Raw genomic sequence first — 27,520 nt, forward strand, 5'->3', positions numbered from 1 at the left:
GTATTGCACACAATCCAGTTCAACATGATCGAACAAAGCATGTAAAAATAGACCGACATTTCATTAAGAAGAAATTGGACAATGGTCTTATAGCCACCAAGTACATCCCTTCAAGAATCCAATTGGCAGATATGCTCACTAAGGGACTTCCTACAGAGCACTTAAAAGACCTTACTTGCAAGTTGGGAATGATAGATATACATTCACCAGCTTGAGGGGGAGTGTTGTAATTATTCTATAATTAGTACAAATTTGTTTATATTAGGACAGATTTGGTGCAGATTTTTTTTGAATAGCTTTTATTACCTGTTATTTTCTTTCCTTAATTAGGTTGTAAATAATCTTTATATTCTGTATGTAATCATACTCTAAGTGAAACAATTTAAGAATAATATTCAAAAATCTTCTTTTCAAGTCCCGATATTGATCCCGACTTGATGTGCCATAGGCTTACTGTGTACCTAGGTTCCCGACCTGTTCAGCAGAAGCACAGAAAGCTCAGATCAGAGCAAACACAAGTCGTAGAAGAGCAAGTACATGCTCTGCTAGAAGCGGGATTTATAAGAGAGGTGAAATATCCACTTTGGCTAGCCAATGTTATATTGGTAAAAAAGCGAAACGAAAAGTGGAGAATGCGTGTTGATTATACCGACCTCAATAAAGCATGTCCTAAGGACCCTTATCCACTTTCCAGCATAGATGCTTTGGTGGACTTAGCATCAGGCTACAGATACCTGTCCTTTATGGACGCCTACTCGGGATACAATCACATCCCGATGTACAAATCGAATCAAGAAAAGACATCATTCATAACTCTAAAGGCAAACTATTGCTACATAGTAATGCTTTTTGGATTGACGAATGCAGGAGCTACCTACTAGCGATTGATGAATAAGGTGTTTTTCTCTCACATAGGAAAACTCATGGAAGTATATGTAGATGACATGCTCGTTTAGACCAAAGAGGACGGAACACTATTGTCCGACCTCTCAGAAGTATTCTCCACTATAAGAAAGTATGAAATGAGGTTAAACCCCTCAAAATGCACCTTTGCAGTAGAAGTTGGGAAGTTCTTAGGGTTTATGTTGACTCAAAGAGGCATAGAAGCAAACCCTGACAAATGCCAGGCTATACTCAATATGAAGAGCCCGACTTGTGTTAAAGAGGTCCAACAACTAAATGGAAGGTTGGTCGCTCTATCCAGATTTTTAGCGGTGCCAGTTCTGAAATCACTTTCCCTCTACTCAATTTGAAGGAAAGAGAAGCAATTTGAATGGACCACAGAATGCGAACAGGCCTTCCAAGACTTCAAGACATTCTTGGGGCAACCACCCATACTTACCCGACCTGAAAAAGGGGAAGAACTCGTGCTATACTTATCAGTTGAAAGCCGGGCTATAGCCTCGGCCCTGGTCCAAGAAGATGAAAAGGGGCAGCAACCTATCTACTTCATCAGCAAAGCTTACAAGGGGCAGATTTGAATTATCAAAAGATAGAGAAGTTTGCTTATACCATTAAAGTCCACACTAATCAACCAATAAAAAATATCTTACAAAAAACGAACTTGGCTGGGAGGATTTTACAATGGGCAGTAGAGCTGTTTGAGTTCGATTTAAGATACAAAACTCGGATAGCCATCAAATCACAATACCTTGCCGAATTCATCGTTGAATACACTGAAAATCCCAGAAACCCTACTACATGGAGTCTGTACGTAGATGGGTCATCAAACAAGTCTGGAAGCGGAGCTGGTGTTATTCTCGAAAGATATCAAGGAACTCGGATAGAAATATCCTTAAGGTTCGAGTTCCCTACTTCCAATAACCGAGCAGAATATGAAGCTCTACTTGCTGGCTTGAAGCTGGCTAAAGAAATGGAGGCAGAAAAGGTGGTGGTGTTCAGCGATTCGCAAGTAATAACTTCGCAAATTGATGGCACCTACCAAGATAACGACCCTACTATGAAAAAGTACTTAGATGAGACACGAGAACAACTGAAACACTTTTTAGAAAGTGAAGTCCGACATATAACTCGAGAGTTCAATGCCCGAGCTGATGCTTTATCAAAGTTAGCCAGCACCAAGCCAAGAGGCAACAATAGAAGTCTCATTCAAGAGACTCCACAAATGCCATCCATATCAAAGGAAGAGGAAGTACTGACTATACACAATCAACAATTAGGGTGGATGACCCCCATATTCAACTACCTCAAATTTGACATGCTCCCCAAATATGAAAAGGAGGCCAAAAGGCTCGTAAAAGAGGCACAAAATTACACACTAGTCCATAATATTTTATACAAAAGAGGGATCTCAACACCCCTCTTGAAGTGTGTACCGACTTCTAACACAAAAGAAGTCCTGGAGGAAGTACACAGTAGCATCTGTGGCAACCACCTAGGAGCTCAGTCACTAGCCAAAAAGGTTATCTAGGCCGATTTCTTTTGGCCGACCTTACAAAGGGAAGCAGCCAAGTTCATCAAAAGGTGCCCACCGTGTCGGAAACACGCCAACTTTTATGTTTCTCCACCCGAGGAGCTAATCGGCGTGACCTCATCATGGCCATTTGTAAAATGGGGTCTCGATCTACTTGGGCCATTCTCACAAGCTCCAGGACAAGTCAAATACCTTATAGTATGGATTGACTATTTCACTAAGTGGATTGAAGCAGAACCCTTAGCAACCATCACTGTTTAAAGAAGTCAAAAATTCCTATACAAGAATATTGTCACACGGTTCGGAGTTCCCTGCTCTATCACCACGAATAACGGGACCCAATTCACTGACTCCATCTTCCGAAATTTGGTGACCAACTTAAAGATCAAACACCAATTTACTTCAGTTGAACACCACCAGGTCAATGGAGAGGCTGAAGCAGCCAACAAAGTCATATTGGCTGGGTTAAAACGCCGACTACAAGATGCGAAGGGGGCTTGGGCTGACGAGCTCCCTCAAGTCTTGTGGGCATATCGGACTACCCCACACTCCACAATAGGGGAATCACCCTTCCAACTTGCTTACTGAATAGAGGCCATGATTCCAATAGAAGTTACCGAAGAATCACCTAGAGTAGTATTCTACAATGAAAGAACCAACACCCAAGCACAAAAAGAAGAGCTCGACCTCCTCCCAGAAGTCCGAGAAAGAGCTCGGATTAGGGAGGAAGCTCTAAAACAGAGGATGACTCTAAGATACGACCAAAAAGTAGTCAAAAGGAACTTCAGCACCAACGACTTCATCCTGATCTGAAATGACATCAGGGTACAAAGGTCAAGATAAGAGAAGTTGGCCGCTAACTGGAAAGAATCTTACAAAGATAGTAGAGGTTCTAGGTAAAGGCTACTACAAATTGTCCAACCTTCAAGGGCGGGAGCTCCCGAGGTCTTGGCACGCATGTAACCTGAGATGTTTCCTGTCTGAGAACGCATTAACTTAAACTCGACAAACCGTAAAAAATTATTGTCCGACCTAAACAAAGTCGGCAAGATAAAGCGACGAGGTCCAAGTTAATGTAAGAGGTTACATAAACAGCTCGTATAAAGCGATCTCAATGAGATCGTATAAAAAACGGGTAGTAAAAGTAACTTGATAAAGGCCGATTACTCGAAATCGGACTTATAAAGGAAACTCAGCGTCCTAAAGTCGCAAAACAGACAAATCAGAAAGTCGACTACGAAAAATCTAGCTTCATTTCAAAGGCAGAAAAGTTCTCTGAAAAATAAAGAGAATAACTTTAAACATTATCGTTAAAAGTTATGGAAACAACTAAAATAAAAGGTAAAAGTGTTTAAAGGACTACCAACTATTACAAAAAAAAAAAAGAAAGGGAGAAAAAGAAAGGCTATAATGCTTTTATAAGAAACAAAGGATAACGGGTCTAATAACTTCTCTATTAAAACGTGCGCATAAACCAAGGAAACAGCCGCGCCGACCTAGCCCCACATTTAACGGGGGTAATGTTCAAAATTTTGGAATACGTCGAGTACTCAACTTCTGGAAAGGCAGCGCACCCGACGTCCAAGCAGGAGCCTCGAGATGCTTGAGCCCGACCTCTGAAAAGCTCATGACTCAAGTAGGGGAACTGTTCATACCCTGACCCAACAGATAAAAGCCAGACCCAATAACACAAAAAGATCCACCAATAAAGGTGGACTTCACGATAAGTCCGACCTCTTTAAAGAGGTCGGACAATGACATAGAGGTCCAACTCTACTTGACCTAACAAGTAACTGCCTCCTTAAGATTCTCCTACTATCTCTATCTCATCTAGAAGGTAGATCCCAACAAACTCCCAAGATAAGGGGAATGCTTATCTTTCAAAAAAGAGAGAACTACTTCAACAAAGGTGGTTATATCTACTCTACTATAAATACACTGGCACCCCCAGGTATAACTCACATTCTACTATACTAAAAACTTACTTAAAGCCCTTGCTAACTTAAACATCCCACCTCCTCACGAAAAATTCGGATAGGCGGCATCTCGACACCAAAAAAATCAGACGCCACCACACAAAAAGATCTGGCCCTCATCTTCAGTCCCAAATCAATGTTTCAGGTAACTCTTGAAATACATATTATATGTCTTGTCCCCAACCTAATATAAAAAACTCTATTAGAAAACTAACATGATAACAACCAGCATCACTCAATATTTAGAATAAGTTTTAACTAACTATTAAACCAGGTTAAAAAAAAAAGAAAAAGTAAACTCATTCACCATTTTTATTTTAAAATTATCTTTGTATCATTTTTACTTCTTTTTTCCTTTCTTTTTTTAATACTACACTTTCATCTATCATCAGTTCACCATCACTAATCATCATTGATCTTAAATTTTAAACCATAAATTTTAAATTCTAAATGGATAAAATACTATTTTAATTCCTAATATTTGAGTCAAATTTTAATTTAACCTATAATATTTTAAACATTTTATTTTTGTCTCAAAAAATATAAAACAGGTCCAATATTGTCCTAATATATATTAAATTTAACGCTCATAGTTAATTGAGTAAGTGACATGGACGTTAACAACGTTTATTGTTAAGTTATATCTTCTTCCACATATGTAAAAAACAAAACTAAAACCTTCTTGTAACACTCTCTTCTCAATCTCCTTGTTAAAAAAAAAACTCCAAATCCTAATAATTAATCATCAACTCTCAAGAATCAAAGGAAAAACAAGGAAAAACATTTACGTTGGTGGTCGTTAGTTAATCGATCTTACTTACGTACTAAAACTAAATATTTTTTGCTCTTTTTCAGTATGTTAATTGTTCATGTCAAATTTAATGGTGAGATAATATTAAACCCATTTAAAAATTTTTAGACTAAAATAGAACGTTTGAATTTTGTTGGGATTAAAATAAGACATTTAAAATATTAAGAAATAAATTAAAACTTACTCCAAATACTGAGTACCAAAATAATACTTTACCCAACTCTAAATTTTACATCTTCCAAAAAATAAAAAATAATTTTATAATAAAATTAAAAATATTAACTAATTAAAAAATAATTGTTTATACTTGTCCACTCTGATTATTGAAGAGAAAGTCTAGCATTTCCCTTCAAACATATTATTTTCCTTTTTTTTAAAATATTTTTTTGGTGACAAGTTTTTCTACAGTAAGTCGGTAAAGGATCTTTCGGTTTTTATTTTGGTGATAAAATCATCTAAAGAATTTGTCAAGAAGAGCCCAAAAGGGCCCTCTAGTAGTTCTATGATGGGCTTCTAAACTTTTGGTCAGGTATTGTGGGCTTCTTCAATCAGTTATTTAGTGCTTTTCAAAACTTTTCGTTTATCCAAACCAGAACCAAACCCCTGACCAAAGAAAAATAGAACCAAACTCAAAACTTTCCTTCTCACCTGAAGGGAAAACTGACCAAAAAAAAAAAACTTTGGCTTTGTTGAGCGAGAGATAGAGAGAGGCTAAAACCTCATAATTTTGCAACTTATATTTTAAGTACTTATGTGAACCTTATCATCAATATCAAATAAAATACAACCCGTATTTTCATTGAAATTCATAACCCATCGTATAAGGCTCATTTTTTTCTATATTATAAATAAACGTGTGATATGCATTGATATTTTTATAATATTGTGTATTATACTGCTATGAGTCTAATCTATTTTTTTTGGAAAGAACTAAACATAGATGATGTTTTGTCATTGAATAATAATTTTTAATTAAATAATAACAAAATGGTATTGACGTTTTGTATATTTTTATTTTTTTTAATTGATGAATAAAAAAAACATTATTAACGTTTTGTGCTTTGTTAAAGACAATAGTGATGTGAATGGAAAAATGACAGTGACATTTTTTTTAATCATTAAATTTTAGCCATTAAAAATTCTCACAAGGATATTAAATACAATTTTTTAGATATTTTGATGAATTACACCAATTTAGATCTAATATTAAAAATAAAAATCCATGGTATAACGAGGAGTATTATAATTAAGAACTATGTAAGTATAACAAAACTAAATTATTCTATTGTATTATTTTTATACATATGTAATTGTTATTATATAATTTGCCAGTATAAATCTGTTTATAATTTTTTATCTGTTTTATACTATATTTTTTTCTTTTGAAAAAAAATTTTTAACTTCAAAAAAAAAAAAAAGTGTAACTACTTGGTCTAAGCTGGGAGTGGATCCTCCTCAATGAAGAAAAAATTGGATGGTGTCAATTATGATCTCTCATCTTTTATTACACTCTCTCATATTTAATTTTGGTCCCACTTATAAAATTAATGGTAAAAAATTACACTGTATTTTTTCAAGTGTTGAAAAAACTGGAGAGGATCCATTTCCGTCTAAGCCTTGCCATAACATGTGGAAAGTGGAGGGACACGTTTATAATTACTGTGATGATGATGGCTCCTTTAGCAAGAGTAATCAACCAAATTTGAAAAGCAAATCAAACTGAATTCACCGTGAAACTTGGAAATTTCGGATTACAAAGGGACCCAAACTTTGATTGCTGATTATTGCTAATTGGAACCAACTCATCATATGTTAGTATTACAAATACACCCCTATTTGGTGGCACGCTTTCATTTGTATCAATAAATGTTTGAAAAAAAAATAAAATTATCTTATTTAATATTTATTAATTATTATTAAAATAATTATATAATTTTAAATATAATAAATATATTGTACAAGATGTCTCTGGTACGGATTGAGGGATGGATCGAGAACTTGCGGGTTGAGGCGGATGCCGAATCGTTCGACTGGAGCAATGGGGGGAAGTACCTGCAAAGACACTCCGACGCTCAAGTCAGAATAGATCTGAGAGGTGTATGATGTGAGGAATGAATGAATACCTGGAGGGACCTGGGTCCTCTATTTATAGGTAACGATAGCTATCTTATCTTATCTTGTTTGGCTAAGATAAGGGAGACGTTTTGAATTTGAAAGTCGGTTGGGAGTCCTTAGAGAGCCGGTTTCGGGCCTTCTAGAGGAGCGAGGCGGGTTGGACCCGGGCAACCGAATTTGGGTTTGATCCTGGGTTGTGGATCCGTGGGTCGGATCCGTAACAGTTGCCCTGCAGCGGGAGAGCGAGTGAGGTCGGTCTGTCGCTGGGAGATGTGGTTTTCGACCGTGAGCTGGGTCAGTTTGTCGTTAGGAAGATGTGGTCTCGACCGTGAGCTGAGGTCTTCGGTTTTTCTCGGTCGTTTGATTCCTTTTGAGGGGAGGTCGGCGTATCGGCCCTGGTCTTTTAAGGTCGTGGCGAAGTTTCGCCTGACCATTTTTGGTCTGACACGACTCTTCTGTATCCAATGTGCCTGTTGCGTTTTTTGAGGCGTACTTTATTGGTTTCTTTTTCCAAGGGGCATTTATTGTGAGGGGACGTTTGTGGGTGTTTTTCCTCTATTGCCCTTGTGTGCCATTTTATTGCTCAGGGCTATTTGTGTCTTTCTGCCCCCCTTTTGAAACCGTTTTGGCCTTCCTTCTTACTTCCCTCGTTTATTTCACTCTCCTTTCGTTTCTCTTATCTGAAAAAATCTCCTTCTCTCTGTTGCGTTTCTGGAGTTGAGTTTCTGCTTCTCATCTTCGTTTTCCAGGCTTGTTTTCTGCATTATCAGGTTGGTTTTCCTCTGTTCTTCCTTGTTTTTACTCTTGTGATGTTTTCGTTGTTTTATATTTGTCATGCATTGTTCTGCCATCTTTCTTTTTGTACTACGTTTTGTGCTTTGGGTGGTGGTAAAAGGGGTTGAGCACTGCTGTGTTGGGCTGGTAGTGGTAGTAGGTTTTTGGTTGTCTTCCTTGCTTCTGCGTAGGGTTAGTAGGCTGATGGTGGTGCTCCTCCCTGTTTTAGGTATGCATCGGCGGAGGAGTGAGGGTGTGGGTACTCTGATAGCCCCTTCCAGGGGCGTCCCCGCTCGCTATACTTGGGTAACTAGCGATGTGTAGGGCGTTCCGTCGCGGATGACGAAGGCCGATCTTCAACGCCTCCGTGATCAAGGGGCGATTTGTGGTGGTGGCGATATGGAGCGGCAGTATGAGCTTGCCCTTCCGGACGCCGATGAGCGCGTTTGTTATTTGAACCTCGATTCGCCCACTGTTCCGGACTGGATGTGGGTTTACGAATCGATGTTTACTCGGCTCGGCGTGCGGCTTCCTTTTTCGCCGTTTGTTCAGGATCTGCTGAGTCGGTGTTCTATGGCGCCGTCTCAGCTTCACCCGAATAGCTGGGCAGCCGTTCGGTCTTTTGAACTTGTGTTTCAGTACCTTGATCTTCCGGTTTCTGTTCCTGTCTTCCTTTTTCTTTTCTTATGTACTCTTCCGTCTAAAGAGGGGAAGCATAAGAAAGGTTATATGTCGTTCCGGGCTCAGCCTCATCGTCGCATTTTTGGTTTGTTTGAAGATTCTTTTCACGGTTTTAAGAGAGAGTACTTTAAGGTGCGCCCCGTCCAGGGGCATCATCCGTTTTGGTTGTCGTTAGAGGGCGGGCGCCGGTTCCTGACCTATTGGAATTTTCGTGCCGGGTCGTCGGTTTTGACTAAGGTCACCTATGATGGTTTGTCTTCGGAGGATAAGGACATCGCCAATGTCTTGTGGCATTTGTTCGGGGAGCGTCCGTTAAATCCTCGAGACGTTATGGGGGATCCTGTGGCCTGTCGGACGTATATTGGTGTGTGGCTTGTTACTTTTCTTGTTCATGTTTGTCTTTCCGATTTTGTAACTTGATGTTTTTCCCTTTGATTTCTTTCAGTTGAGATGGCTGGTGGTTTGACTTTCCTGGCGCGGTTGAAGGCAACGATGGATCGAGAGGAGGGGTCGTCGGCATCTCATGCTACCCCTGTCTCCAACCCTACTGCGGATTCCCGAGCTGTTTCTCAGGAGGTGGTTTCGTCGGGGGTGAGGGCTGGTGCTCGGGCTTCACCTGGCCCTGTGAGTTCGCCTGAAGTTGTCGTGGTGACAGCTGCCGAGGCTTCTCGGAAAAGAAAGAGGCCTGAGGAGCCTAGTAGTGAGACCTTTGGGGAGGAGGGTGTTGTGCTTACTGTGATGGACCGCCATTTTGATGCTTCGGGGTTCATAGATCAGCACTTGATGCCTGGAACGGAGCCATTTTTTGATGAGTGTGATGTTTCGTTCCAAGCTAAGTCGGTGTATCGTGCCCTCCTTCGGTCTGCTGTCATTGTCTGGAAGGCTGAGCCAGTGATGGCTCAGGTCGGTTTGTTGGACAAGAAGCTCCGTCATTCTCAAGTTGAGGTGGCTAAGTTGAAAGAGCAGTTCGAAGCTGCCGAGGTGGTGAGAGAGAAGGCAGTGAAGTCTTCCGAGGAAGCTGCGGCGGAGATTCTCCGCCTTTCCGAGGTCGAGACTTCACGTCTTTCTCAACTGTGTGCGGAGCGGCAACAGGCTTCCGATGCGGGTTCTCAGGCTGCCGTGATTCTGGGAGAGCTAGAGGTTTTGAAGGCCGAAGTTGCTGCGCTAAAGAAGGAGAAGGCGGAGTTGCTGGCCGATGCGAAGGGAGCGATTGTGGCCACCGAGGAAATGATGAGGGCTCAAGCTTCGATGCTGGCTCCGGGTGTGGACGTGTCTGTAATGGGGGCTTTCAAGACCGTCCGTGATGGTCAAATTGTTGACCTCTAATAGTTTTATTGTAATTTGTTATTTTGGTTTGTTTCAAACTGTTTTGTTTTGGATATTTGGTTGGCCGTGGGCCGTGTTGTTTTGAACTCTGGGTTATGCTATCATGACCATTTATGACTTGCTTTCTTTTTAATGACTCGTGTTTCCGTTTGGGCTTTTTTATTTAGATCTGAGTTAAAAGGAAATTAAAAAGACAAGGGAGGACCTAGGGTGGTCAATCTAAGTGTAGTAGCGTCGTAAGTTAGCGGCGTTCCATGTCCTCGGAATTTTGTCGCCGTTAAGTCGTTCGAGCTTGTATGCTCCCCTTCCGATTGTGGTTTTGATTCTGTATGGTCCTTTCCAATTGGAGGTGAGTTTCCCTTCCCCTGGGGTCGGGGCTCTAATGTCATTACGTCGTAGGACGAGGTCGTCGGGTGCGAATTCTCGTTTGATGACGTCGTGGTTGTACCTTACGCTGATTCTTTGTTTTAGGGCTAGCTCTCTGACATGAGCTATGCTTCTTTCTTCGTCAATGAGGTCTCGTTCCGCTTCCTCGTCGTTGCCTCCGACCATTTTTCTGGGGCTTGGGTCTCCTATCTCCACTGGGATGACGGCCTCCACGTCGTACGTTAATCGGAAAGGTGTTTCCCCTGTGGTCGTTTGGGGTGTTGTTCGGTATGACCATAGGACCGATCCGAGTTCGTCGGCCCATAGTCCTTTGGCTTCGTCGAGCTGCTTCTTGAGTCCTTTGATGATTATTTTGTTCGCGGATTCCACCTGTCCGTTTGTTTGGGGGTGTTCTACCGAGCTGAAGCGGTGGGATATACGTAGTCCTTCTAGGAATTCTCTGAATTTTTTATCAGCAAATTGGGTTCCGTTGTCCGAGATGACGATCTCGGGGATCTCGAATCGGGTGATGATCTGTCGCCAGAGGAATTTTCGGCATTGGGTTGCCGTGATGGAAGCCAGGGTCTCGGCCTCGATCCACTTAGTGTAATAATCTATGGCGACGATGAGATATCGGAGTTGACCGGGTGCCGTAGGAAAGGGTCCGACAAGGTCGATCCCCCAGGTGCCGAATGGCTACTCTGCCGATATGATGCTGAGCTGGTGCGGGGCGGCCTTGTGGATGTTGGTGTGCCTTTGGCATTTATCGCAGTTTTTTACTAACTGCATGGAGTCCCGGATAACCGTGGGCCAGAAGTAGCCGGCCCGGATGACTTTCTGCGCGAGGGTTTTACCTCCGATGTGGTGGCCGCAACAACCTTCGTGAATTTCGCGGAGTATGTACTCCGTGTCCCCGGGTTCGACGCATTTGAGCAGAGGTTGCGAGAATCCGGGTTTGTATAGTTGTCATGCGACAACCGTGTAGTTGTCGGTTTCCCTTTTTGTCCGTTTTTTCTCTTTGGGGTCTTCAGGTAGTGTTCCGTCAAGGAGGTATTGTAGGATAGGGTAGGTCCATGATCCTCGGCTAGAGAGTGTCAGGCAAGCGTTAGCCGTTGTGGATATGGATGGTGATTTGACGACTTCCTGAATTAGCGATTTGTTGCCGTGTCCTGGTTTGGTGCTGGCTAGCTTGGAGAGGAGATATGCTCTGGTATTTTGTTCTCTAGGGATGTGCCGTATGGTGATGTGGTTGAATCTTTCTTTCAGTTCGTTCACCTTGGCGAGGTATTGTTGGAGTAAAGGGTCTCGCGTTTGGTAGTCTCCGTTGATTTGGGAGCTGGCTACCTGTGAATCGGTGCTTACTTCCAGGACTTTTGCTCTGACGTCCTTGGCTAGGGCTAGGCCTACCAGGAGAGCCTCATATTCTGCTTGATTATTAGAAACTGGGAATTCGTATCATACTGACTGTTCGATTACGACCCCGTTTTAGCTTTCGAGTATGACCCCGGCACCTCCGGAGGTGACGTTTGATGAGCCGTCGACGTGCAGCTTCCATGACTCGGGAGCGTGGTTTCCCGGAGTCATCTCGGCGATGAAGTCGACCATGGCTTGTGCTTTGATTGCATTTCGGGACTCGAACTTGATTTTGAACTGGGACAGCTCGATGGACCATGCTAGCATTCTTCCTGCTAGGTCGGGCTTTTATAATACCTGTTTGACCACTTGGTCGGTCCAGACCGTTACCGGATGCGCCTGAAAATATTGTCGTAAGCGCCAGGAGGCCGTGAGGAGCGCGAAGGCTAGCTTTTCTAGGCTTGAGTAGCGAGTTTCTGTGTCTTGTAGGACCTTGCTTATGAAGTATATGGGCTTTTGTTCTTTTTTCTCGTTTTCGCGGATGAGTGCTGCTACGAGTGCCTCTTCCGTTATGGAGAGGTATAAGTAGAGGGTCTCCCCTGTTTGGGGCTTGGCGAGAACTGGTGGTTCCGCTAGAACCCTTTTGAAGTGTTGGAATGCTTCCTCGCATTTTGCTTCCCATCTGAAGGGGGCTCCTTTCTTCATCAGTTTGAAGAAGGGGATTGCTTTTTGTGCTAATGCTCCGAGGAAACGGGATAACGCCGTGAGCCGGCCGGTGAGCTTTTGGATGTCGTGAAGGTTTTTTGGGTTTGTCATATCGAAGATTGCACGACATTTCTCCGGGTTAGCTTCGACTCTGCGCTATGTGATCATGAAGCCGAGGAACTTTCCTGCCTCCATTTCGAAGGCGCATTTTGTTGGGTTGAGTCGCATTCGATGCTCTTGTAGGGTGTTCATTATGAGTCTGAGGTTGCTGATGAGTTGCTCGCCTGATTCAGTTTTGGCGAGCATGTCGTCTATGTAGACTTCTAATTTGGACCCGGAGAGGTTCTGGAATATCTTGTTGACTAGTCGTTGGTAGGTGGCTCCGACGTTCTTTAGGCCGAAAGGCATGACTGTGTAGTAGTACGTTCCGTCGGGGGTGATGAATGCTGTTTTTTCCTCGTCGGGTCGGTGCATGGGTATTTGACTGTAGCCGGAGTATGCGTCCATGAAGCTAAGGTATCGGTGGCCGGACGCGACATCTACCAATCCGTCTATGTTTGGCAGGGGAAAGGCGTCTTTTGGATAGGCTTTGTTGGCGACCTGTCCACTATCGCGCGTTTTGGTTCTCTGATGATTTTGGTGAACTCTGGGAGCTTGCCGTCTCTTATGGCTTGTTCGAGGGCGTCTTTAAGGTCGAAACAGTCTTGTGTCCTGTGCCCGTAACCTCAGTGGTAGTCGCAGTAAAGGGTTTTGTTGCCGCCCGTTCTTTCTTTGAGTTGTCGGGCTTTTGGGATAATACCTCGATCCGCTATCTGGTGGTATATCTCGGTAATTGGGGCTGTTAAGGGTGTGTAATTAGAGAACTTGCTGATTCTGGGCGGTCGGTTTGTGTTTGTTGGTTTAGGGTGGTCCCTCTGATTTTCTCTGGGTGGTGGGTTGTGCCGGGGCGCCGTGTTGCTGTGTTGGGCATTGCCATGTTGCCGTTTATTGGCGGCGACGACCTGGCTAACCTCCTCGTCGTTGATGTAATCTCTGGCGACGTTCTGGATCTCGTGCATGGTCCAAACTGGTTTGGTAGTGAGGTGTTTGCGAAAATCTTCGTTCATGAGCCCGTTGGTTAAACAGAGGCTTGCGACGGAATCTGTGAGTCCGTCGACCGTTAGGCATTCATCATTGAAGCAGTCGAGGTATTTCCTTGTGGATTCGTCTTGTTTCTGTGTGACCCCTAGTAGGCTGATGGGGTGTTTAGCTTTAGTGATTCTGGTTGTAAATTGGGCCATGAACTTTCGCGAGATATCGTGGAAGTTGGTTATGGATCCGTTTGGGAGGGTGTTGAACCATTTGATTGTCGGCCCAGCTAGGGTTACCGGAAAAGCTCTGCACCGGACTGCGTCGGCTGCCCCTTCTAGGTTCATTCTGGCTTCGAAGGCCGTTAGATGTTCTTGGGGATCTTTGGTCCCGTCATACTTCATGTCGGTGGGTTTATCAAAACCTTTGGAGAGTTTTGCTTTTAAGATCCTTTCTGTGAAGGGAGTAGCTCCTATTATTGTGTGGTCGTTTCTCGTGCGCTTGGTTTTTCGGTGTCGTCGGTCCTCATCCGTGTGAACGGGATCGTGGAAGATACTGCGGTCGTATCTTTTGCTAGGGGTGTTTGCGGTGCGGTTTGGTTCAGTTTTAAGGAAAAAAGTCATCCGATCCGAACGTTTAATTTATGTGCGGTGCGGTTTGGATTGGATAAATTTTTTTTGAAAATCCGATCCGATTACAAGCAGTTTGGATCGGTTTGGATTTGCGGTTTTTTAAATAAAAAAATTTAAATACATATACCAAGTCTCAACATCAAATTTTAAATAATCAACAATGACATAACAAGTCTTAATAATATCTTAAAAAGCTAACGATAACATAACAATAGAAATGAAATTATAAGTTAGTTAAAATAAATAAATAAATAATATTTTGAACATAAATATTTATTAAATAATAATAATACATGAATAATAGAAAAATGTATAACAAATTAAACATGTTATAAGTATAATTGTAAATATAATAATAAAAGAATAATATTATAGCACATTGTGCGGTTTGGATTGGATTGGATCGGTTATGATTTGCTTCGAGCAGGGCTTTTACTTGTCTTTTGACCTCGGCTGCCCGGTCTGACGACATTTTTCGTCTCCTCTGTGCTACGGGTTTGGCGTTGGGGTCCACGGCTAACCGGTGAGACATTAAGTCGGGGTCAATCCCAGGCATGTCGGCTAGTGTGAAAGCGAACAAGTCTCTATTTTGTTTTAGGAATTGGGAGAGGTCTTCTTTAAGGTCGTATGGGAGGTTCCTGTTGATGAAGGTGTATTCGTCTTTGGTTCGCCCTACTTGTAGTTTTTCCATGTCGCCTTCTGGTTCTGGCCTAGGTTGGCCGTCTTTTCGGGCGTCCAGGTCTGCTAGGAATATTCCAGCCGCGTCGCGGGACTTTTTCCGTAAGGCCAGGCTTGTGTTGTCATATTCTGCCATGACTTCTCGGTCTCCGTGGATAGTCCCGACGGAGCCGTCTTCCGTTATGAATTTCATGAGGTATTTGGTGAAGATGATGGCAGAGAAGTCATTGATTATTTTTCTTCCGAGGATGACGTTGTAGGCGGTGAAATCTTTTAGGACCACGAATTCGGATAGAATTGTCATCCTTTGGTTGCCTGTTCCTATGGTGAGGGGGAGGGTGATGGAGCCGTCCGATTTGAAAAAGTTGTCCCCAAGTCCCGTGACACCGTTGCGGTGTGTTTGGAGATTTTCGTTGCGGAGTCCGAGCTTGTCGAAGGCTCCTCGGAAAAAGATGTTGGAATCTGCGCCGGTGTCCACTAGTATTCTTCGAACTAGTCCCGTTCCGATTCTCGCTGAGATGACGAAAGGTGCGTTTTCGGCTGAGGTGCCGTGCTGGCAGTCCTCGGGTAGGAAAGTTATCATTTTGTCGGCCGTGGTGGTTGGAGCTTGGTCTCTGACGGCCAGGACTTTGAGGTCTTTTTTCAGTGTTAATTTTGACTTGCCTGACACGTCTTTGCCTGTGATGACGTTTACTATTATGGTTGGGTCGTCTTCTGGACTTTCCCTGGGGGGTTGTTTTTGTGTTCTCGAATAACAAATTAAACATGTTATAAGTATAATTGTAAATATAATAATAAAAGAATAATATTATAGCACATTGTGCGGTTTGGATTGGATTGGATCGGTTATGAAAAGTAAATCCGAAATCCGATCCAATCCAGCGGTTTGCAAAAAAATAGAATCCAATCAAATCTAAATTAGTGCGGTTTTAATCGGTTTTCGGTTTGGATCAGATTGGATGAGCAGTTTAATTTGGATCGGTTTGGATTTGAACACCCCTATCTTTTGTTGTGTCGCCGTTCTGGTGACCAATCGTGTTTTTGGTTGTGCGAGGTGCTTCTATCATTTCTTTTGGCGTGTCGCCGTTCTGGCGACCTGCCGTGGCGGGATCTGGATCTGGAGGTCGCGTGACTTCCGTCTCTGATGCTGTGTTTTTCCTTGGTGGCAATCCGACCTTCGAGTTCCTGGACTCGGTGGCAGAGTTCTTGGATTATTTGGGCTGACCTGTTTTCCGGTATCTCAGGATTTCGGATTTTTGTGATGATAGTGGCATCTTCTTTGTTATGGACGGCGCTAGTTATCCTTCCGTGGAGTATGGTTTCTTGGTGTTCTGGGGTAGGGTTCCGTGTTCTGGAGTCATCCTGGTGACTGACGGAATGCTCTTCCAGTCCGTCCGCCATTCTGACTCAACCGGCGTTGTTCCCCACAGACAGCGCCAATGTACAAGATGTCTCTGGTACGGGTTGAGGGATGGATCGGAAACTTGCGGGTTGAGACGGATGCCGGGTCGTTCGACTGGAGCAATGGGAGGAGGTACCTGCAAAGACACTCCGACGCTCCAGTCAGAATGGATCTGAGAGGTATATGATGTGAGGAATGAATGAATACCTGGAGGGACCTGGATCCTCTATTTATAGGTAACAGTAGCTATCTTATCTTATCTTGTTTGGCTAAGATAAGGGAGACGTTTTGAATTTAAAAGTCGGTTGGGAGTCCTTAGAGAGCCGGTTTCGGGCCTTCTAAAGGAGCGTTAAATATTTTCTCATTAATATTTCCGCATTTGTATATGGTAGGCCATAATGATTTTCAAATCATGAAAACAACAACAAAGTTGATATAAATAATTGTAACTCAAAGACAAATAATCTTGTTTTTTTTTTCCCTCTCACAAAGTGTTAAACGGGGTTGTTGCTTTATCTTAGAATTGCATAGGAATTAAATATTAAATTAAATGTTGGATTGATATTTATTTTATTATTGTTAGATTTTAATATATATGGTAACATTTCGATATCTTAGCTTTTTATTTTCACATTTAAATTATGTTCAAAAAGACACATTGATAAAACTAGTAGATTACCCTCTATCTGCATACAAAGAAAAATAATAGGCTTTAGTTATTGGCATCTACAATCTACATATTGTAAGTGGCTACAATATAATAATACTTAAAAAAAAGATTAGCTTCTAAAAGGGAACTTAAAGGCAATAACAATTTTGTTTGTTTTCTTAAAGAAGAAGTAAGGCGGAAAAAAAAAAGTAAAAGAAGTAAAATTGGGGAATGGATCCTCTACAATAAAAAAAAAAAATTAGATGGTGTCAATTGTTTAATTTAATTTTTTATTGTTTTTTCTTATATTTATTTTTGGTTCTACTTATAGAATTAATAATAAAAAATCACACTTTATTCTCTCAAGTGTCAACAAAAATTGAGAGAATCATTTCCGTAAAACTATACTCCAATTCAAGTTTAAGTTATTGGTGACTATTGATATAGTTATATATAGGTTTTTTTATTAAAATAAGCAAAGAAAAATCATTATTTCCTCAAATATGCATGCTTGATAATAATGCCTAGAATACGCAGGTCCATTTCAAGCCAATCACTCACGAAATGGGTTTGGCCTCCAATTCATTCCAGCCACCCACGAAATGGACCAAAGTATCTGACACATCTCCAACTCAAACCTGGCATAAACGAAAGGGCACAAATCTTTGGCGGCGGCAGCGAAATGGGCACCTCAAGCTGGGTGACCGCGAATTGGACCAACCCATGACTGGCGGACGCGAAGTGGACCATCTCCAATGCGACGCCCACGAGATGGTCACTTCAATGGCGGCAGCAACAAAATGGCCTTGGTGTCTGGTGAAGGCTGCAATTTTCCAGTGCAACAGTTCTTGTACATGCAAGCATTGGATGCATGGGGTGGCAAGCTTTGGATTTGTGCATTGGTGTGTGTATACAAGGGGCAATTGGGTAAAGGACCAAGTGCTCTTCATGCAGAGAAAATTAGTGGTAGGGAGTGCTAGGAGTTAACCGTGGAAAATAGAAAGGAAAAAAAAAAGTTTTTTTTGCCTAATATTTTTGGATTATGGTGAGAATAGAAAAGTGTAAGATGGGCGACGATGGTGGTATGAACGTAGAAGAAAATCTTAATCGGTTAGACGAAGTTCATATTGCCGCTCATTTGATTCATAAGGTTAGTTGCAGTGATCTTGTGTGGTTAATTGTGTTATTAGTCTCGATGATTATTTAATATTTGATACTGTAAAAATAATTGTTGTATTTCGGTTTCGTTGTTGCAGCCCGCACGTGTTTTGACCCTGCATGGCACACTTGTTGATGTTTTCACGTCCGAGCCGGCGGATCCAACCATGGATCTGAGGCGGCAGAGACTTGAACCATATTTACGACGAGCAGGATTCTATTATGCGTCATTAATAAAGCGTTTTGAGTATGACAATCCGCTGATAAGTGCATTTGTCGAACGATGGCGTCCCGAGACGCACACATTTCATCTCCCGTGGGGTGAGTGTACGATAACACTAGAGGATGTGGCAATGCAGTTAGGGTTACCCATTGATGGCGAGCCTGTTAGTGGGACTTTAAGGTCATGGAGCAAGTTTCACCAGAGAGATATATGGCAATGGTGCGAAGAGCTACTTGGTGATGTTCCACCCGGACATGTAAGAACAACGAAGTACAACATAAGGCTGAAGTGGATCAGAACTCATCTTCAACAGATGCCCCGAAATTTCCTTGTTGCACCACATTATTGGAACTAGATGAGCTTCCACCAACTTCTTGGAGACACACACATAGCTCCAACGAGTAGATACTTCCAATGCTCCGATGATAAGAAAACATCATCGAAACTTGTTGGTCAGATTTAATGTGTATTTTCTTATATGCAAACGAGTTGGCAACTGCAACCGGCATTCTGTAAGTCAACTTCGTGATTTCCTTCTTTCCCACTAGACCGGTATTCATCAGGATCACGTTCTTCAGCTCCTCCAAAGACGTCTGTGGCGGGATCATTATCCAAAGTGGATCATCACAAACAAATGTAATACCTTCAGATGTAACAGAAATTTCTCCATTAGGATATACGACAACGTACACATTTTTGGTGGCCATAGACACAACAAAATAGCATCTATAGAATTTTAAAAAGAAAGGAAATACATAGAGATAGGAGAGAGTTGCTTGAGATGAATGTTTGGGCGAGCACCAAAAAATTCCAACCATGCTTGCAAACTGTCTTCCACGCTCCTTTATATAGCGAATTCCTAGCTCCATTTCGTGTGGAGTACAACTGCTATGGTTCCTTTTTGCGACTGGCCAGGCAGAGTTGTCCAATTCGCGTGTACCACCAGCATATTGGCCCAATTCGCGGGGGGTGAGCTAGATATGCCCATTTCATGGGCACTGACCTTGAATTCGAATTCTGGTCCATTTCGTGGGTGGCTGGAGTGAATTGGAGGCCAAACCCATTTCGTGGGTGATTGGCTTGAAATGGACCTGCGTATTCTAGGCATTATTATCAAGCATGCGTATTTGAGGAAATAATGATTTTTTTTTTTGCTTATTTTAATAAAAAAAACCGTTATATATAGGTCATGCTAAAGAGTAATTGTTGATAAAATTAGAGGTGTTCATGGATTGGATCCGATCCGCATATCCGCGGTGTTTATCCGAATATGATTCGAAAATTGCGGATATGGATCCGATCCGTAAGATTTTCGGATCGGATCGGATCAGATTGCGGATTTTGTGTTGGTAACGAATATATCCGATATCCGATCCGATCCGAGCTGTAAATGTGCGGATCGAATCCAACCATAAAAACTGCGGATATTGGATCCAATTCGATCCGATGATTTTAGTGCGGATCAGATCAAAATTTTGACCATATCCGATCCGATCCGCGTACACCCCTAGATAAAATTCGAGGCTCCTTAACAGAGCAGGCAGGCTTTGCTTAATTAAATTTGTTGCTTCTTCTCTTCCTATTTATCAGATGCAAGTGACTCTTTTTCCTATTTCGGTTTGTCAAAAGATTGATTCTGTGCTTAGACAATTCTTGTGGAAGGGAAAGGTGGGGGAGCGATGCTTAAATTATGTCAAGTGGAGCAAAGTTGTCACTCCAAGAAAATATGGAGGCTTGGGAATTAGAGATACCCACTGTGTAAATTTTGCTTTATTAGGAAAGCTTGTTTGGCAATTACTGCATAATAATGATAAGCTTTGGGTAAGAATTATGTTGGCAAAATATTTATCTGGGAGGTCTTGCTTTTCATCCAATTTTTCTAATAATATTTCAAGCACTTGGCGAGCGATTTATAAGACAATAGAAAAGCTTCGTGATGGTTTTGATTGGTGTACAGGCAGGATGTCTCAATCCTTTTGGTATCATGCTTGGCGACCATGTGGAACACTAGCTCCTTTGGTTCCTTTTGTGCACATCTCTGATTCTCACTTGAAGCTAGAAGATGTCTGGGACCATGGACATTGGCGGTGGGATATTCTTTGCACAATGATTCCGGAAGAAGTTAAACTTGATTTGATGCTCTTTGATCCTATCAAGCAGGCAGGAGATAAAACAGGTTGGTTTTGGACAAACTCAAATATTCTCACCTACTCGACTAAAAGCGGGTATAAATGGCTATTGAAGAAGAAATTTGGCTGGAACGATAATGAAAATTGGCTTTGGCTTTAGCGCTTGAGAATACTGGAGAAGATAAAGTGTCTGCTCTGACTTTGTCTCAACAACGGAGTTCCCACAACTAGTTACCGATTTCAAAGTTAATGGTACAAAATAATTATATCATAAGTGGATATACTCTCTTTTTTGGAAATTTAACATGATTATCATGTTATTAAATTCCCTAAATTGCCTATGAGGGAAGGTAATATTACCTAGGGTTTTTATCTATTTAAGTCGTTATGCACGATGGCAGAACTTGAAATAAAATTTTGGAGTCAGATAAAGGATAATTGTTAAGATGCTTTTGATATAGACTCCATTTAAGATAAGTTTGTCTAATTTCATCTTTTTGGTTTTGGTGATATTGCCAAATTTAAAGCCGTTTTTCAGGATCTCGTTCCAAAAAATTAAGGTTAAACTCATGAGATGTAACTTTTTAAACTTTTAAAAGTTGTATCTCACTTTTTTCGTAATTCATTAAAATAGAAGAATTATCTACAGGTGTTGATGTTGTAAAAGTTATATGTTATTATTCTTAAATATTAGCATTCCTCTTAAAAAATACATCAATTCTTTAATTTTTATTATTATTTTATATAAAATTTGAATATATATATATATATATATATCCTGTAAAATATGTAAAGAAGAAGTTAGAAGGATAAATATTAAAATTTATAATATTTATTGAATTATTTTTTATCATATAAAAATTAAATTAAATAAATAGTAAAATATAAAATAATAAAAAATATCTAATTTTTTATATTTAAACTTAAAAATAGAGAGAATGTTGCTTATTGAATTTATTAGATATTTTAAATCATAATAAAATATTTAAATCAATTGAACTATTTTTTATCTTTTGAAAAAGTACTACTAAATTTTTATAAAAAGTTTGGGGGGCCATAATTCTCCTTTGTCTGAACTAAACTCTGCCACTACATAAAATACCTTTCTCATTTAAACCAAACTTTTAAAACTCTTTAAATTTTTTCAAAAATTTCAGATTATGACCTCCCTTATCTAAACTAAGCTCCGCCCCTCTTATGGACACAAGTAGCTAGATGGCTATTCATATAGGCCTATAGCTCTATAAGTAGTAGATAAAGAATGGACTATCAAAATTAGGGTAGGGATATTAACACTTCCTTCCATTTGATTAAAAAAAATTGTGAAAAATGGAACAATAATTATGGTAGGTCTAGTGTGAGATAGAGTCATGGATGGGATTCAACAAGTTAGGTAATTAATTAGGTTAAGATTACCATGATAGTTGATAAATCAAATATATAATCATTATATATTTTTTACTACAGTCTACGTGTGCGTATTTTTTTAAATAATGTACACACAGTAGTACATACTGTTCATATAATTTAATTTACAGTAATATTACATAACTAATAAATATTATTATTTTAGATAAATAATATAATATATAATTGAGTAAAGTATCGTTTTTGTCTCCAACGTTTGGGGTAAATTCTATTTGTGTCCCTAACGTTTAAATCGTCCTATTTGTATCCCTAACGTTTGTAAAAGTGATTCAATGTTATCCTGCCGTCAATTACACATCATGAATGCTTTAGTTTGAGTTTTAAAAATCTCTTCTTGAAGTTAGAATATAAATGTTTGGGATAGAATCGATGATCTACTCCGAAAAATAGCTCATCAAATGTTAAAACTAATTCCTATAACATTTACATAATTCACTTTTCTAAGGGCATGATTGAATCTAAGCACAAATAGTGGGTATAATATTAAAATCAACCACATCCAAGTGAGACCTAATTGAGAATGAATACATCCCAGTGAGAATAATTAAAAAATATAATCTGATTTGTTAGTATAATTGACAGTAGGATAACATTGAATCACTTTTATAAACGTTAAGGATACAAATAGAACGTTAATACCATTTATATATACATTTATCAGAATTTAATATTTATGTTGGTTAAACAGTAACTAAAATTACTAAAAATTGCTCTTTCTAAAATTTTTTCTTTAATTTAAATTTGGTTAGTATCACTATGTACATGCTTTCCAATTGCAACTACTACTTTAAAAAAAAGAACAAATGGTTAAATTTGAGTTAATTATGTTGATTTTTCCGTGATTTTCTTTATTAATGGCATAAAAAATTTGTTAATATGGTACGTCAATTGATACTATAACACACACTTAGTAATTTTAATTCGCAGATAACATAATAAATTTATAAAATTAGATCAAATTAACCTAAATTAAGAAATTTCAATACCTCAAAGTCCTCCTTCAATTAAGTTTTGATTTAATATAATTTCATAAACATATCATGTTAATAGCCAATTTGTTGTGATATCAGTTAATGTGCCACATTAAAATATTTTGATATATACCATCGACAAAAGAAGTGATGGATCAACATGATTAAATTAAAATTTTTGAAATATAAATTTGATTAAAAAAATTTAGGGACCAATTTAAAGAAGAGTGATTTTTGAGAGACAAATTTGACTATTTATTTGAAGGGTAAAGTACTAAATTGATCCCCTATGTTTGGGCGTAATTATGTTTTAGTCCTTAAGGTTTAAAGTGTTCTATTTGAATCTAAAAAAGTTTCATTTAGCATCAATTTAGACCCTCAGTGAGGTCAAAGTTAAATAATTAACGGAATATCCCACATAACAACAGTACAAGAACAAAATCGATAATTTGGAGAACAAGTACAAGCTCCAGAGGCACAAAATCAACCATTGATGCATCAATACATTTATTTATCATTCTCTTTAGTTTTATAGAAAATATTTTATTTATATTGTAAGAAAAATAATAAATAAATGTATTGATGTATCCATGGTTGATTTTGTACCTCTGTAGTCTGTATTGTTCTCCAAATTATCGATTTTGTTCTTGTACTGTTGTTATGTAGGACATTCCGTTAATTATTTAACTTTGACCACACTGTGGGACTAAATTGATGCTAAATGAAACTTTTTTGGATTCAAATAGAATACTTTAAATCTTAAGAATCAAAACAGAATTACGCCTAAACATAAGGGACCAATTTAGTACTTAAAAAAAAAGTTAAGGAAGTTAAGGCATTTGGATAATGAATAGATGATAGCACTAGTGATGACTACTGATGAAGAGTTAGTTGTGATGAGAAGTTATTTATTAAGGCAATGGCTGCAAAATAATAACTTCTCTACTAAGTAGCGTTCTCTATAGAGAAGAAGGATCACTTGAATGATGGAGCAGCTTTGTTGGGAAGAATCTACCCGTGGCTCTTGAAAGAGAAGCATACATGGAGGATCGTGTGTAGATTCTTCACACTTCTACTCCACTTTCAACACAGTTTGCCTATGTGGAAATGCATCATTCTCTGTGATGAGTAGCAGAGGGAAATTAAAGCATTCTCCAGCTCCAAAGTTTTAATTTGGGTACAGCCTTGGCAAACCGGCAAGTCACAAGAAGGCACTAATGGACACTCCTATATATACATATGGAAGGGTCCTTATATGGCTATGTATCAATCAATTCATTTCTGTACTAGTTAGTTCTTCTTCTTCAATTAGAATTTAATAACCTAAGAAGATGTTCCTCCTTTGAGAAGCTACTATTTCAGTTTCTGCAGATGAGTATGTAGGTAGGTAAATGTTTGTGTCTGTTTCCCTTTTTCATGTGTGTATGTATGCTTCTTGTGTTATGGACTTATGGCCTTACATTCAATAAAAGTTTTCATCTGATGTTTCATTGTTGAAGTTAATTATCCAACAATTTCTTGACCTTCCAATAGGGAACATGTTGAAATTGTTGGTTTCCAAGATCTAGATGCCTATTTAGCCCCTTATGGGTTTAACACTTCAATGGATTATCAATTCCCAGTTCCCTTAGGACAGCTTCTATCTCAGTAATTACTTTAAAAAAACAACACCCTTTTACACAAAATTTGATTCTTCATTATTGTCTGCAACCAAATCTGTCATAAGATACTGAAAATAACAGCTAAAAAATTTGAAAATGATGTGCCATCCAAGGTATAATGGCATGTCCTTGTAGCTAGATGAGTGTAATTTGTAAAAAGCCTATACACAATCTTGTCACTCAATCAAACTATATATAGCTAACTCAATACAACCTTATATATGAACAACATTTCTAGTGGAAAAAACTCAGAATTAGACATTCCAGTTGTGTGAGCTGATGATATATAAGGTTGCAGCATGTGCCGGGTGGCCATTCTCTTGGTCGCGATTGCGAGTTGGAATATTGAAGCGATTACTCTTCCGGCCTTTCCGGTTCTTCCATTTCCCTTGTGGGGGCATGTGGTTCGCAGAATGTTTTTACATTTTCGAGAATTTTCAATTTAAAATTCTCAAAAAGTTTCCAAAAATGTAAAAACATTCCCGGAAACACAAGCTCCCTAAAATCCCAACTCGCAAATGCACAGTTGGCATAAAACCCTCTTGAAATTAGTAAAATGGTGGAAGATCATCAAGTATTCCAAGTTCCCCTTCCATCTTTTAAGAGAGAAACATATAGTAATTCATTCCAAGTATCTGGCACTCCTGGTAAACACCAATGGCTGCAATCTTCAAATAGAGAGTTGTTCTGATCTGTTGTTGATGGTTTATAATCCTTTCTATATATGGAAGGATGCCCATCTTTTCTGTAATCAGTGAGCCTGCTAATGTTCATGTACACAACTGGTGTCTTCATGTTATGGATAACATACTCCACAACCCTCATCTTTGAAGGATACTTTTGCAAGTAAGTTTCATTGAATATTGGCTCAGTTTCTTTGTGGCACTGTCCTCCTGAGTTCCATTGCCCTCCCCTGAAGAAATGTCTTAGAATTTTGAATCAAAGCCATGCATGCAAGTTCAAAATCTTAATTAAGGTTGTCAAACTCCCAAATGTTCCAGTGAACTCTCATGATTAAGAGTTTACAAATTGAGTTTTGATGTAAGTTGAAGGGCCAATTGTGTTATTTTGACATATATGCAATAAAATGGTTGCTACAGTTTTTGAACACTGAAGAAAAGTCCACACAGTACTATTAACTAATCATATACATAATAACATAAATGAATGGAAGCTAAGTAGAAAAGAGTGATACCAGAAATGTGTAGTTGAGTATCCCCTGAAGAAAACCCGGGTTTGATTAGGATCAATGTGTCGGTCAACCCATGTAGCCCAAGTGGTCAAAGCCCTCTTGTATGCATCCAAAGCCTTAAGTCTTGGGTATACATGGTTCCCTTCTTGATAGTAATCTTCTCTGAAAAGGGAATTATAGTATACTCGTGAATCAATGTATGAAGAATTTTGTTGCAACTAGCTAGATTCTTATGATGATGAACTGACCCTTTAGATGTTTTCTCATGGGTCCACCAATGTCCTGTGTTGAAGACTATGATATCAGCATCCTTATACTTTTTAGTTGTTTGGTCCATCAAATCCAGCCTCAGTGTCTCAAATGTCCCATTCTTGCCTTTGAGAGTTGACTCTTGAACAATGAATGGTGACATAACAAAATCCACCGAGCAATTATAATCCTAACATGAACAACACACACCAATAAATTGAGTTATGTTAAATTCAATTGAATAAAAAATAATAGTTATATATATGGAAGAAGCTTGCTTGCCTCAAATCTAAAAGCATAGACACCTTTCTTCTTAAATTCCCTTTTTCCCGAGATCTCAAAAACACGTGCCTTGTTTTTTATGCTTTGGCGAAGGATGCATACAAGGGACTCCCACATGTTCCTGTTAAGGGAATCTCCCACAAAAACCAACCTCTGTCCTTTAAGCCTCTCCAGAAAATCACTTGCATTCAAACTGTCATATGAGTGTATATCAATCATCAATACTTAACCAATGATATCTTATCAAAGATATTAATATGTTCTAAGTTCTAAACAATATAAATAGTGAAAATTAATAAATACCTTGGAATTTGACACCCATTTGGCTTCCACTTCCACTTGACATACTCAGAATCAGGCCTCTTATTACTGTGACAGTCAAAATCTCTGTCAATGAAGGGACAAGAACCTAATGGATAGTAAGGCTTTGAATCATCCCTTACCCACTTCCCATCAAATATGTTACAATTCTCATACAAACCATCATGAATAATGCCAGTTACATTCTTCTTGCTTTGCTCATACCCCACATTATTAGGACTACTTATAATTAAACTTGAAGAACTTTTCATTTGTGTCCCATTGTTATTCCCTTCCCCAGAAACACTTGAATAATTTGTAACAACCCTTATTCCTCCATCATGAAAGTTTGAATCTTTGGAGATCCTAGATGAATTCCCACCACCTGCAGTTTCCCTTGAAATTACTCTTTCCTCATCATGTGCATGCAAGGTTGCATTGTTGTTTCTATTATTCTCATTAGTAGTAGAATTCACCAAAATAGTGCTATTGTTCTTCACATGAACAGAAACACTTGCTAAAGTTGAAGTTTCATGATGAGAAACATTATTAGAAGGGTGAAAGTGATTGTTACAGGGTGAAGAATAATAAGTGTCATAAAACGGTGGAACAAATACATGTTCAACCTTGGGAACCGAGTTATTAGTACCGAGGAAGAAGAACAATGAGATTATGAAAAGAGAAGATGCAACACCTAAACCAAAACCAGCAAACACTTTTCTCCTGTGTGAAAGAAAAGACTCAGAGAATGAAGAAATCCTCTTGGTGTTGTTCATGGAAATGGAGAAGAAGAACAACATGCATGCCCTTTTCTTCTGTCCCAATGAGTCATTAATCCAAGGCATGGAACAAGTGCCAAAATACAAGAATAATTAAATAAATAAATAAAAATGTGTCAATTGAATCGGAGTTGAGAGAAGAAGATTCAGTGGCACATTTTTATTTATTTATTTAATT

General features: G+C 39.5%; 1 protein-coding gene across 2 annotated transcripts; it reads right to left on the reverse strand.

Moving 5' to 3' along the window:
• On the reverse strand, window positions 24,284-27,493 carry LOC107631342 (protein trichome birefringence-like 2). Of its 2 annotated transcripts, none has more exons than XM_016334767.2 (5): window positions 26,567-27,493; window positions 26,264-26,456; window positions 25,981-26,171; window positions 25,736-25,894; window positions 24,284-25,453 (listed from the first exon to the last, which is right to left on the reverse strand). In XM_016334767.2, the coding sequence occupies exons 1-5, from the start codon at window positions 27,406-27,408 to the stop codon at window positions 25,111-25,113; spliced, it is 1,728 nt and encodes a 575-aa protein (XP_016190253.1). In that variant the 5' UTR covers window positions 27,409-27,493; the 3' UTR covers window positions 24,284-25,110. The 2 variants fall into 2 exon arrangements, with proteins under 2 accessions (XP_016190253.1, XP_016190254.1); XM_016334768.2 differs by having other exon boundaries at window positions 25,330-25,465.

This window comes from Arachis ipaensis, chromosome B03 (genome assembly GCF_000816755.2).
Source record: "Arachis ipaensis cultivar K30076 chromosome B03, Araip1.1, whole genome shotgun sequence".
NCBI classification, from domain to species: Eukaryota; Viridiplantae; Streptophyta; class Magnoliopsida; order Fabales; family Fabaceae; genus Arachis; species Arachis ipaensis.